The following is a 13,530-nucleotide window of genomic DNA, read 5'->3' on the forward strand; positions in this document are numbered from 1 at the left end:
TGACTTTGGTCATGTAACTACTTGTAACTACTTTCGTATGTTCCGTTTTCATTATTGAGGTGTACAGTGTCTCAAATTAATCTATAGTAATATTATAAAGCTAAAGAATTTGTTTGTTTGATTGAACGCGCTAATCTTAGGAACTGGAGGCGGTATACCCAGGCTGTTGTTCGAACAACGGCTTGTAAGAAGATCTGAGTTGGTAATGCCCGGCCGAATTGTCTTCTGCGTTTGATGTGCAGACAGACAGATCGCGTTCTATGTTTGGAAGTCTCTATCAAGGGGCTGAAACTTCAGTACAACATAAATGAGTAGGTACAATATGTAAATTTCAACCACATCCTACATAGTTAGTTGGTCGAGTGGTGTGAACCTTAGATACCTTAAAATAATCATGAGTTCGAGCCCGGGGGTAACGGTGCCAAAAAAAAATTTTTTTTTTTAAACAACTAATTTAAGTGTTTTACCAAACCTCGATGAAAAAAAATATTAAAATCATAAATCCATTTAAAATTGCCGCTGTTTTAGTTCTAAAATATTGCGTTTGCGGAACTAGTAGCGCTGTTATGTCCAACGTTTTCGTGTATGTACCTTCACTTCTTCTCCTTGGAGTAATATATTCTTTGGTCGTTATGAAACAGCCAGTCCTACGGAATGCAAACTCCTTGGTTCACCACAAAGTGTCTCAAATGTTTCCAGCCAACGAGGGCCGAATAGAAGCGGTCTGCGAAGCAGGCAACGTGCTTCTAGAAGAGAACACGCCCGAAGCTGACAAAGTGAAGCAGAGGATAGAAGACATCCGCGGACTGTGGGACGACCTCAAAGAGCTGGCCATAGCGAGACAAGAGGTACTATTTTAAATTGCAAAAATATTTTTTTTAGACCCCCCACAAGATTGACAATATATGCCAAAATTTATTTTTGTATGGCAATAAAAATATATAATAAACTTCCTCATTGTCTAAAAGAGAAGCCCTGGTCAATATTTAAATGTAAAATTTATAATTTATTATTAAAAAAAAGTTATTATGACATTCAAGATTATTTTATGGATATGGACATTTTCTTACTTATTATTTTGTAATTGTGACATTGTATTAATTTAGTTTTTTTTTTTTTTTCTTCGTTCAATTGTATTTCATTATTTAAGATAATTCATACACCAGTTATGGTAATATGTATAAAGGCTCAATTATATAAATGTACCATCATGTTAAACATAATCTTCATGAATGAAATATCATTCATTCATCATTCATATTTTTTCTGTCATGTTTTGTTTACACTTGAAAACAAGTCATTGTGAACCTTATAGACCTAGCAATATGATTTATTTTTTTATTCCCAACTAGTCGGGAAAGACTGTATCAGGAGTGGCTACGACAATGACCGCTTTATGAGCCTGAGGCATCTACATGGCAACAGGTTGAAGTGTACAAAAAGGGTTTGTTTCAAAGTTCTCTAAGAACGCCATCTATTGGTCGTTAAAAAAATAACCACTTTTTCACTGTGCCTGTAGATGGCAGCACGCATCGCCCGATTGAAATTTTCGTAACGCATTCATCAACTTGCTCCTCAAGTCAAGCGTGCAGAAAGTATTTTTACTTTATTTATCTGAAGTTCCCAAATAATATGCTGTATATTTCAATGAAGCCTCAGAGCGGGGGCACACGATGCGTTGCGGCGCCGCATCGCAAAGATTTCACCGCATCAGTGAGCACACGAGCGGTGCGGCGCCGCAACGTTGTTATGACGCAACAGCGCCGTGGCAGCGTTGGACAGTCTGTTAATAAAGTAATGTTGTGACAACTGAGCGGTGCCGCTCCGACGTCGCATTCACCCCTCCCCGCTTCGTCTCAGTGGTTGCGAGTCTGGTGCGGCGCCGGAGCGCGTTGTGTGACGTGTGACAGATATTTTATGTAAGACGACGCAGCGAGACCGCAATGTGTGCCCCCGCTCTGAGGGTTCATTGAAAGAATGTACAGCATATTATTTGGGAACTTCAGATAAATAAAGTAAAACTATTTTCTGCACGCTTGAGGAATAAGTTGATGAATGCGTTACAACAATTTCAGTCGGACGATGCGTGCTGCCATCTACAGGCATAGTTAAACAGTGTTTATTGTTTAAAACTACCAGTAGATGGCGTTGTTAGAGAACTTTGAAACAATCCTTTTTGTACACTTCAAGATCTTGTTGCGATGCAGTTATGCCTGAGGCTCATAGATGGCGCTTTATTTTTTATTTTTGAATGATGTTTTTGTTCCGTTGTGTTTTACTCTCTTTTTATTTCTCTTACTTTTCACTCGCTTTTTATCAAATTTTGTGGATATATTATAAATGGGAAAAGTTTGTGATGTTGTAGGGGGTAATCTCTGGATCTACTAAACCCATTTTGAAAATTCCTGTACCATTAGAAAGCTACGTTATTCGTGAGTGTCATAGGCTATATATTTTATCTTCGTATTATCACAGGAACGGGTACTACGCCGACATGCATATTCTACCTTCATTTCTACTTTGTTTGTAAACAGTCATCATCATCATCATCATCATCATATCAGCCGATGGAGTCCCCTGCAGGACATAGGCCTTTTGTAGGGACTTCCAAACATCACGATACTGAGCCGCCTGCATCCAGCGAATGTCTGCGACTCGCTTGATGTCGTCAGTCCACCTGGTGGGGGGTCGGCCAACACTGCGCTTACTAGTGCGGGGTCGCCATTCCAGCACTTTGGGACCCCAACGTCCATCGGCTCTTCGAACTATGTGCCCCGCCCATTGCCACTTCAGCTTCGCAACTCGTTGAGCTATGTCGGTGACTTTGGTTCTTCTGCGGATCTCCTTATTTCTGATTCTCATTTATAAACAGTATTCATCAAGAAAGGCTTTAGTATAATTTTCTAGGTAATTTGGGATTGTTTCTGTGTAAGTTTACACAAGTTGTCTTATTTCTGTCAGGCGCTGGCCGGTGCGCGGCAGGTGCACGAGTTCGACCGCGCGGCGGAGGAGACGCTGGCGTGGGTGGCGGAGAAGGAGGCGGCGCTGCAGCTGCTGCGAGCGCTGCACCAGCTGCGCGCGCTGCGGGCCGACCTGCGCGCCATCCGCGACCAGCACCAGCACCTCACGCAGGAGGCCGAGAGGTTTTTTTTTTTATTGTCTACAAGTTAGCCCTTGACTACAATCTCACTTGATGGTAAGTAATGATTCAGTCTAAGATGGAAACGGGCTAACTTGTTAGGAGGAGGATGAAAATCCACACCCCTTGCGGTTTCTACACGACATCGTGCCGAATCGCTAAATCGCTTGGCGGTACGTCTTTGCTAGCCACGGCCGAAGCCTCCCACCAGCCAGACCTGGACAAATTAAGAAAACCTCAATCTGGCCAGCCGGGGATCGAACCCAGGACCTCCGTTTTGTAAATCCACCGCGCATACCACTGCGCCACGGAGGCCGTCATTCGTTCGTTGTCACTCCTGTGCCTTACAGCATCCCGTCTGTGGAGCACCGGCGACGGTCGAGAAAAAAAAGTTAATAATCCTCCGGAAAGTCCACAAGCGTTAAGTCATGTTGTGCCGACTCCATCTAGCAGGGGATATTATTTTTTTAATTAATTCCTTTTAACCAAAAAATCTACTTGACAATAGGGGGAAGGTTGCATAAGGCATTAATTTACTTTAATCTGGCATTGGTTAAAATATTCTGTCGTTTGCTCAAAATGCCTAAATTCCCGGATGATGAAGCACGTGATGCCGAAGCTAGAGAACTATGCCTACTTATTTGCTTGTTGTTGGTCGTTTGTCCAAAATGCTAAACGAAGAAGCACTTTCAGCCCAAGCTATACCTAATTATTTGCTTACATCAAAAACTTACCTTCATCATCATCATCATCATCATCATCATCTCCTTACCCTTATTCCACTTATAAGTGGGGTCGGAAAAATGTGTCAATCTTTTCCATTCGTCTCTATTACTCTTCAACTCATCATCCACTCCTTTTACACACATGTCCTCTTTCACACAATCCAACCATCTCTTCTTTGGCCTTCCTCTTACGTCCTTCCACTTGCACATTCAACATTTTTCTAGTAATATGACTTTCCTCCCTACGCATTACGTCTCCATAACAAGCTAACCTTCTACTCCTCAATTTTTCTGTCACTGGCGCCACCTTCAGACTTCCTCTTATATACTAAAACTTACCTTAATAAATGACAAGCAAATGTGATATATACGCATTTGTCGGAAAAGTTGACATTAGAAGTGGATTTAAAGAGCAAAACACGAATAAAAGTTTATCAGGTCTAACAATTCCCACCAATAATGGCAATAAACCCTCGAGAATAATCTTTAGCGAAGTCCCGCACTTGTGACCAATGGGTAGGGTTAAGGACGTCTTTTAAAACTAGTTAAGGGTTATCCAACAAAAGGTGAGGACGGATCGAACACCACGACAAGAATGAGCTAATCGCCTATATTGCCAGCACTCGGCCTCATACTACTCCCCACCTAACTCCTGGAACACTTCGTACTATCTCAGCTGATATGCCGACACAAATCGACCAATCTAATGACTCACACGTGCTGACATATTCAACAATAGGGTTAATTTTTACTATATTTTTCAATATTCTGTGATTTATTCAAAACTAGCTGACGCCGCGCGCTTGCACCCGCGTGGTGCCCGTTCCCGTAGGAATACGGGGATAATATATAGCCTATAGCCATCCTCAATAAATGGGCTATCTAACACTGAAAGAATTTTACAAATCGGACCAGTAGTTCCTGAGATTAGCGCGTTCAACTAAACAAACTCTTCAGCTTTATAATACTAGTATAGATGTTCAACGCAACCTTTGTTTTACCATCAGATTGGGCGGAGCGTTCCCTGACGCTAAGGAGCACGTACTGGCCAAGTTGGAGGACGTGACGGAGTCGCTGGCGGCGCTGGAGGAGCGCGCCGCCCACAATGAGCACCAGCTGGAGCTCGCCGACCAGCTGCAGGCGTACTTCGACAAGTACCAGGAGCTCATGTGAGTGTTATAGATTGGCAAATTTATGGCACTCCCATGATATGAGGGCGATGAGAGGAGGCAAGGGCTGTGCGGGTGTGAAATGAAATCGTGCGTGCGGGGCAGAGGGAAGCACTGCGCGGGTATAAAGTCGTGTGCGCTATCGCTATCCCCATCCCGGCCCGCGCTTACCATTGGGAATGTTACGAACAAATTTGCCAAGCTATACTTGGCTTCGTTTCTTAAACTCCTGTATTTGATTCTTAGGTTGAGCTGTAACGTAACTTGCACAAGCGATAGTGGCTGTACCATCATTTTATGGTAGTGGAAACACCTCAAGCAGGTCCCAGGACTTGTGACCTTGGGTGTAGGTTTAAGGGATCGAGAATGCATAAACACTCTACCTGGCTTCGTATCTTGATTTCCTGTATTCGTTTCTTAGGTTGAGCTATAACGTAACTATAACGTGACGGGGCGCATTTTGTGATAGAGGAAACACCTCGAGCAGGTCTCAGGACTTGTGACCTTGGGTGTAGGTTTAAGGGATCCCTTTTCGAATGCATTGACACTCACCTCCCCTTCCCGACATGTTCTCTATGCCCACACTCTATTATGACCATTAATTTCCACCAGGGCATGGACCAATGAGACCCTGGCGAGGGTGACTGCGCCCGAGTTGAGCGCAGACGTTGCTGCGGCTGAGCGACTGGTGGCGCGACACCGGGACGTTGCCGCCGAGATGGATGCCAAGGACGAGAGCTTCCAAACCTTCTATGCCGACGGTGAGTGTGCGCTGATCCGCTGACGCCGAGCGAGCATATGGATGAACAGTCTCTTGCCAGCGCAAGCTAAGGATTTGAGACGAATGATGAGTTTCTTACCAGCTCTTCTTAGGTCCTGCCTTCTAAACCGATGGTAGGATAGTCTCTACAAACAGTCCAACTTGACATTAGTAAACTAAGCCTCTTTGTCCTAAACGAATTTTACATATGTGTATTTTTGTTAAGAGCCCAGTGTATATAACCTCTGGCTTCGATTCGGATGGCGTAGCTTTGAATCCGGTCTGGGTATGCATCCTCAGTCTTTCAGTTATGTGGTAAGAGACTAAATAACACGTGTCTCAAACGGTGAAGATAAAACATCGTGAGGAAACCTGCATACCAGAGAATTTTCTTAAAACTATGCGTGTGTGAAGTCTGCCAATCCGCATTGGGCCAGTGTGGTGATCTATTAGCCAAACCCCTATTATAATGAGAGAAGACTTGTACTAAATAGTGAGCTAAATATAGGTTGTCAATATTATTTGATTATTATATAATATAATTTATATTGTTGCTAATTGGCCAGATATAGTGCTAGTCGATCGGTCAGTGCGTCGTGCAATAGTTGTTGATATTGCTGTTCCACATGACGATAATCTGGTTAAAGCCGAAGAAAAGGAAAAAGTATCAAATACTTGGACCTTGCTCACGAGATTACCGCCATGTGGAATGTCGAGTCAACTATTATTGTTCCGATAGTTGTTTCAGTCAATGGTCTTATAGCGAAAAGCTTCGACCAACACCTTAAGAAGCTTTCGCTTAACTGTTGGATCAAGAGTCAGATACAAAAATTTTAATAAAAAAAATTCAACCGACTTTCAACTCAAAAAATAACTTTAACTAAAAAGCAAAAAATAACATCCTACCTATGTGCTACCTTCTGATCAGTTTGAAGGCGGTGCCAAGCCAGTGATGTTTTAATTAAATACGTTTAAACTACAAAATTTCTGTGGTTATTCCAGAAACAGCTTTAATTAAAACACGACACTGGCTTGGCACCGCCTTCAAACTGATCAGAAGGTAGCACATAGGTAGGATGTTATTTTTTGCTTTTTAGTTAAAGTTATTTTTTGAGTTGAAAGTCGGTTGAATTTTTTTTATTAAAATTTTTATTTTTTTATTTTTAGTGTTAGCATACCCACTGCGTGTGTACAGTCACAACCTATCTAAGTGGAAAGTTCTTATCAATACAAAATTATCAAGTCCAAACACAAGGTAGCTACTGTGAGCCGTCGAGCAGTTCTCTTCACTGTGCTTCGTCTTTATCACCAGACCCTTAATACAGTCGCAATCCATCTAGGTGGAAAGTTCTCATCAATACAAATTTATCAAGCCCAAACACAAGGTAGCTACTGTGAACCGTCGAGGAGTTCTCTTCACTGTCCCTCGTCTTCATCATCAGACCCTTAATACAGTCACAATCCATCTAGGTGGTAAGTTCTCATCAATACAAATTTATCAAGTCCAAACACAAGGTAGCTACTGTGAACCGTCGAGGAGTTCTCTTCACTGTCCCTCGTCTTCATCACCAGACCCTTAATACAGACACAACCCATATAGGTGGAAAGTACTCATCAATACAAATTAATCAAGCCCAAACAAAAGGTGACTGCTGTAAATCCTTGACGAGTTCCATCGTCTGTGTTTCGGCTCCATCATCAGACCAACTCCTAACCTTCATAAAGTTGTAGTGGTTTAAAATACCTTATGAAAACACTAACAAACGTACTAGCCGTCTCTACAACTTTTGAAAGTTCCCCTCAATTTCTCCAGGATGCCATCATCAGATCCTGACATGAAAAAAATGGGACCACCCTGGAAGTAAACCCTACAAAACAAAAAAAGAATTTTCAAAATCGGTCCATAATTGACGGAATTATCGCTGGACATACATAAAAAAAAAAAAAAAAAAAAAAAAAAAAAACATACATACAGCCAAACGTAGAACCTCCTCCTTTTTGGAAGTCGGTTAAAAAGGGAGTGATTCTTGAGACGGCGCGTATTGTGCGGAGGTTCCTCACTCTGGAGCCCTGACCACCGGTTGCTTGGACACTCAAATGTCTCGCAGCGGGAGGGATGATTTTTTTTAAAGGACTAATTCTTCTACTATATAAAAATAAGTCGGGTTTTCATTCCTGACGCTATAACTCCAGAACGCACGAATCGATTTCCACGGTTTTGCATTCGTTGGAAAGGTCTCGGGCTCAGGAAGAAAATTCTACACAAAAGCGGGAATTCTTTTTTTCACATACAGCGTCATCTCTGATACATAGCGTGTACTACAAACCAATATTGTAGGAATAGGGTAGGGGTAGAGTAGGGGAAGGGTAGGGGTGTAGTAGGGGTAGGGTAGGGGTAGTTGAAAATTTACATCGAGTTCCACGCGAACGAAGTCGCGGGCGTCCGCTAGTGAGAGGATAAAAATGAATTTTACCTTGACTTCATTGGCCCCATTCTATTCCAGGCGAGAAGTTGGTGCGCGAAGGGCACTTCATGTCGCAGGAGGTGGAGACGCGCATCTCCACGCTGAGGGCTCGGCACGGCACGCTGGCGGGCGTGTGGGCGGCGCGCGCACGGATCTATGAACACCACCTCGACGCGCTGCTGTTCCTGAGGGACGCTGACGCGCTCGACCAATGGATCACTAGCAGGTATTTAAAAAAAACTGCCATTATATTACTGAGACGGGCAGCGTGACGTCAGGAATGTGTATTCAGCAATGAAAATCTTCGTATAGTTCCAACAAAGTGTATTATCACCAACAAAGATCGCGCTCGACTGACTACCAGACGACAAAATAATTACCGACTATGACTCAAACAGTTTTACAATTCAAAATGGTTTCTGTATCTTACAACTACTTTTTAATTAAACAGTTTTACGGCTTAGTCTAACATTATGAAATTAATATCATTATAATATTTAAATTAATTATAAAATGTAAATAGTTTACTTTAATCTGAGTTTAAATAATAAAGCTAAAGATAGAATCTTTAGGTTTTGTCAAATCAGTATCTTATAAACGAAAAACTAATCATGACATTGAAGAATTATTATCAGCAAATAACAGACAATGTTTATAATAACATATAGATAGTTTAGTATATTTATAGTTTGTTAGATGGAACTCGTAGGCCCTCGTAACAATTAATCCATTAATTAAAAACAGACGAAAATTTATATATTGATTTATTTATTTAGCTATCATCCGCGAAAAGCCGACGAACCCATGCGACAACGTCACCCAGGTCCAACAAAATACTTTCTACGTACATTTCACCCCGAAACCGGAGCATCCTCAGGAGATGTTGACTCTACAACGTGCTATTGAAAAGCCCAGTATTCAAAAGACGGAAATTTATTTTTAAATAGGAGGATTAATAGATTAGATGATCATGATTAACTATCATCATCATCATCATATCAGCCGATGGAGTCCACTGCAGGACATAGGCCTTTTGTAGGGACTTCCAAACATCACGATACTGAGCCACCTGCATCCAGCGAATGTCTGCGACTCGCTTGATGTCGTCAGTCCACCTGGTGGGGGGTCGGCCAACACTGCGCTTACTAGTGCGGGGTCGCCCTTCCAGCACTTTGGGACCCCAACGTCCATCGGCTCTTCGAACTATGTGCCCCGCCCATTGCCACTTCAGCTTCGCAACTCGTTGAGCTATGTCGGTGACTTTGGTTCTTCTGCGGATCTCCTCATTTCTGATTCGATCACGCAGAGATACTCCTAACATAGCTCGTTCCATCGCCCGCTGTGTGACTCTGAGCCTTCTTATGAGGCCCATAGTTAGCGACCAAGTCTCGGAACCATAGGTCAACACGCACTGTTCGAAGACTTTTGTCTTCAGGCAAACTATAATTACTTTTATTTATTTTGGTGCCCGTTAAGACCAGTCCAGCTCACTTCCAGTTCAGTTTCAAGGCATATTTCAATGCGTCAGTTAATTTTGTCTTCTGTCTTTGCTTATTACTATGTCATCATCATTATCAGCCCATTTTCGACTCACTGCTGAGCTTGGGTCTTCTCTCAGAATGAGAGGGAATACCGCGCTGTTCCAATACAGATTGGCAGACTTCACACACGCAGAGAATTAAGAAAATTCTCTGGTATGCAGGTTTCCTCACAATGTTTTTCCTTCACCGTTTGAGACACGTGATATTTAATTTCTTAAAATGCACACAACTGAAAAGTTTTACTACATTTTTCTTAAATTAAGTATGCTTCTTGAGTGAATAACAATTGACTTCATCAATATCAACCCATATTCGGCTCACTGCTGAGCTCTAGTCTTCTCTCAGAATAAGAGAGGTTAACGTTTGAGACACTTGATATTTAATTTCTTAAAATGCACACAACTGAAAAGTTTTACTACGTATTTTTCTTAAATTAAGTATGCTCCTTGAGCTTATCGACCTCGAAACCCCCAGGGTCCCGCTGGTGCGTGACGGCAAGTACGGCGAGAGCCTCTCGCAGACGGAGGAGCTGATCAACCGGCACCGCGACCTGGAGGAGACCATCGACGCACAGAGAGACAAATTCCTGGCGCTCAGGAGGATCACCCTCGTGAGTTGAACCATCCCTACCTTCACCGTTACCTTCAGAAGCAGATAATTCAATCAGAGACAATGGTTTATTTCCTTTTTTTATTGACAAAGAACAAGCTCACCTATCCCAATAGCTATTCAAATAATGGTGACAAGAATGCTGACTGCATTTCCGCTTTGGTTCTTTGCGCAAAAATTTAACTAGACCTTTTGTAACCAATCGAGGGAATCTGACGCGACGAAACAATAGTACGCACGACTCCATGGCCTTTGAATCTCTACGGCTATAGGAATAAATATATGTAACTGGATCAGAGAGGAAAAGGAGATGGTCCATTTCAGATCCACTCTTGTACCCCGTATCATTAAAATTTAAAAAATACAAGGATTTTATTAACATTTATTAAAGTAAATAAATCTAACTAAATAAAAAGAAATAAATAAAATAAAAACCCATGTTTTTGAGTTATATCAAGATGGCGCCCATAGAGCAACTATGACATGACAATTGACAGCAAACGTCAAATCGATTACTGCATTGAAAACGTCATCTATCCGCCATTATTACCCTTAATAATGTTGCATTTCTTAGGAGATAATGAATATTATTTCGAAATAATAAAAGTAAATTCGTAGATTTATTTGTATAATCAAAAATAGTTAAAAATATATCTTCTTTTATTTACGCTAGGGTACAATGACTGATCCTGGGCTCCATACAATTTTGGACCATCTTCTTTAAGTCAAAAAGTTCACTTACTAGCAGATGCCCCGCGGTTTCATCCGCATAGTTCCCGTTCCTATGGGAATACGGGGACAAAATACAGTGTATGACACTCGCAAATAAAGTATTTGCAACAATAGTAAAGATTTACTTAATTAACTGTAACTTTACCAGATCGAGAAGTCATTCCAAGAGCAGAGGGACGAAGAGGAAGCGGCTCGCAGGAAACACGCAGAGCGTCAAGAACAAGAGCGACTGCAGCAAGTGAAGAGGAGAGAAATGGAGAGGATCACAGAAGAAAGGAGAAGAGAGACTGAGCTGCAAGACCAGCAGCAACAGCAACTGCAGGGGATGCAGGTTTGAATATACTCGTACTAAGCTCTTAGACCTCTTTAATCCGGCCCTATCGGAAAATCCGTTCTTAGTGGATATCTACTAACTATAAACTACCTACCTGCCAAATTTTAGCTTTGTACATTTACGGTTTTTGAGATTTCGTGATAATTAACCTTTCGCATTTATACATATATTAAGATAAGCAAAGTTTTTTTTTTAAAAAAGATTTACATGCCATCATGGACGTTTTGTAGAACTATAAGATAAGAGATATCTTACCATGTACCGGTAGATGGCGTTATTAGATAACTTTGAAACAATCCCTTTTCGTTCACATCAAGAACCTGTGCGATGCAGTTATGCCTGAGGCTCAGAGATGGCGCTTTGTATTTTTATTTTTGAAAGAAGTTTCACTTCAGTGGTCTACACTTTACAATATTTTTTACATCAATGTTTTAACCGAATTTAAAAAAGGAGGACGTGCTATATGTTTTTCTTTTTTATGTTTGTTACCTTAAAACTTCGTCATTTATAAACCAATATTAAAAAATGTTTTTTTTTGATTTGTTTAAAACAGGATACTTCCAGAATGGTTCCATTTAATTTTTACGAAAATCGGTTTAGTAATTAATTAAAATAACAGAAATAAGTGAACGAAATTGCCCATACTGTTGACTTTACAGTCACTAAAAACGGAAAAATTAAATCTCTATGTATAAATCTTCTTTCTTAATAAATATTGTAATAAGTATAAGTATAAATCTTTACGTCATAATCTTTAGTTATACCTGAGGCTCATAGATGGCGTTTTGTTGTTTATTTTTGATAGAAGTTTTACTTCAGTCGCGTGGTCTAAAGCTCTTTTATTTCTATTTTTTTTTATTCAAAGTTTTTAGGACATCTGTGAATTTGGAAGGTCAGACCATAACTCCAAGTGCTTCCAGGTGGAACGCCAGCTCAGCACCGGCGCCAGCACCATGACGACGGCGCCGTCAGAAGAGAATCTTGCGCCGGCGCCGCAGTTCGAGCGACTGCCCAAGCCCGAGACCAATGTCAAACGCGCCGAGAGCATGAGCGTGAGTGTTGATACGGTTCTTTAGTCTTCATCATCTTCATCATTGTCAGCTGATGGACGTCCATTGCTGGACCTCCAAACCCAACGGTCTCGTCAGCATCCAGCGGCTCCCTGCAACCCGCTTGATATCCTCAGTCAATGGGGTCGCCATTCCAGCACCTTGGGATCCCAACGTACATCGGCTTTTCGAATTATGTGCCGCTCATTCCCATAAACTTGGCGACTCGCTGAGCTATGTCAGTGACTTTGGTTCGTGTGTATCTCCTCATTTCTGATTCGATCATGCAGAGAAAGTTCAAGCTCGCTCCATCGCCCACTGAGTGAGTTTGAGCCTTCTAGTAAGGCCCATAGTTAGCGACCAAGTCTCGGATCCGTAGGTCATCACTGGCAATCGAAGACTTTAATTTTAAGTGTTCGATTTTATATATTACTAGCGGACCTGGTCAAGCTCCGCTTTGACTTATGTGCAATTCTTCAATATCCCTACTGCTACCCCTACCCTACCTCTACCCTACGTCTAACGATCGTTATGATCTAAATGTATGGGTTATTTTTATGGTTTTCCCTGCAATTATTCTAATTTTTCTCACCTTTTAAACCGTCCCTATACCACGAACATTTTAAGACTAAGATGAGATAAATCCGTTCTGCTGTTCGCGAGTTTTAGCGAAACTAACGAACAACAATTAATTTTTATATAATACTAGCGGACGCCCGCGACTTCGTCCGCTTGGAACTTGATGTAAACTTTCAACTACCTTCACCCTACCCCTACCCTACCCCTACCCTACCCTACCCCGTGTTCTAATTATTATTAGTATGAACTTTATACAATAACAATAAAGCTCCTATTGACTACGTTTTAGTTAGAAAACATTTGCATGGGAAAAAGAAAAGAGTTAATTTTCCCTACCCTACCCTACACCTATCCCTGCCCTATCCCTACCCTACCCCTGAATTCATTTGTTCCAAAAAATGTGATAAATAAAACATGACATAACTTGA

General features: G+C 41.5%; 2 protein-coding genes across 2 annotated transcripts in view; one reads left to right on the plus strand and one right to left on the minus strand.

Annotated features, from left to right (window-relative positions):
* Nucleotides 1–13,530, minus strand: part of LOC112055983 (trichohyalin) — a 489,894-nt gene that overhangs the window by 208,308 nt on the left and 268,056 nt on the right. The window lies entirely within an intron of this gene.
* Nucleotides 1–13,530, plus strand: part of LOC112045821 (spectrin beta chain, non-erythrocytic 5) — a 132,761-nt gene that overhangs the window by 98,335 nt on the left and 20,896 nt on the right. Inside the window, exons 68-75 of the mRNA XM_052889811.1 lie at nt 700–848; nt 2,962–3,143; nt 4,872–5,033; nt 5,646–5,794; nt 8,298–8,484; nt 10,274–10,409; nt 11,289–11,471; nt 12,395–12,526. Of these exons, the coding sequence (XP_052745771.1) occupies nt 700–848; nt 2,962–3,143; nt 4,872–5,033; nt 5,646–5,794; nt 8,298–8,484; nt 10,274–10,409; nt 11,289–11,471; nt 12,395–12,526 (1,280 nt within the window). The remainder of the gene's footprint in view (nt 1–699; nt 849–2,961; nt 3,144–4,871; nt 5,034–5,645; nt 5,795–8,297; nt 8,485–10,273; nt 10,410–11,288; nt 11,472–12,394; nt 12,527–13,530) is intronic.

The sequence above is a fragment of the Bicyclus anynana genome, chromosome 26, assembly GCF_947172395.1.
Source record: "Bicyclus anynana chromosome 26, ilBicAnyn1.1, whole genome shotgun sequence".
NCBI classification, from domain to species: Eukaryota; Metazoa; Arthropoda; class Insecta; order Lepidoptera; family Nymphalidae; genus Bicyclus; species Bicyclus anynana.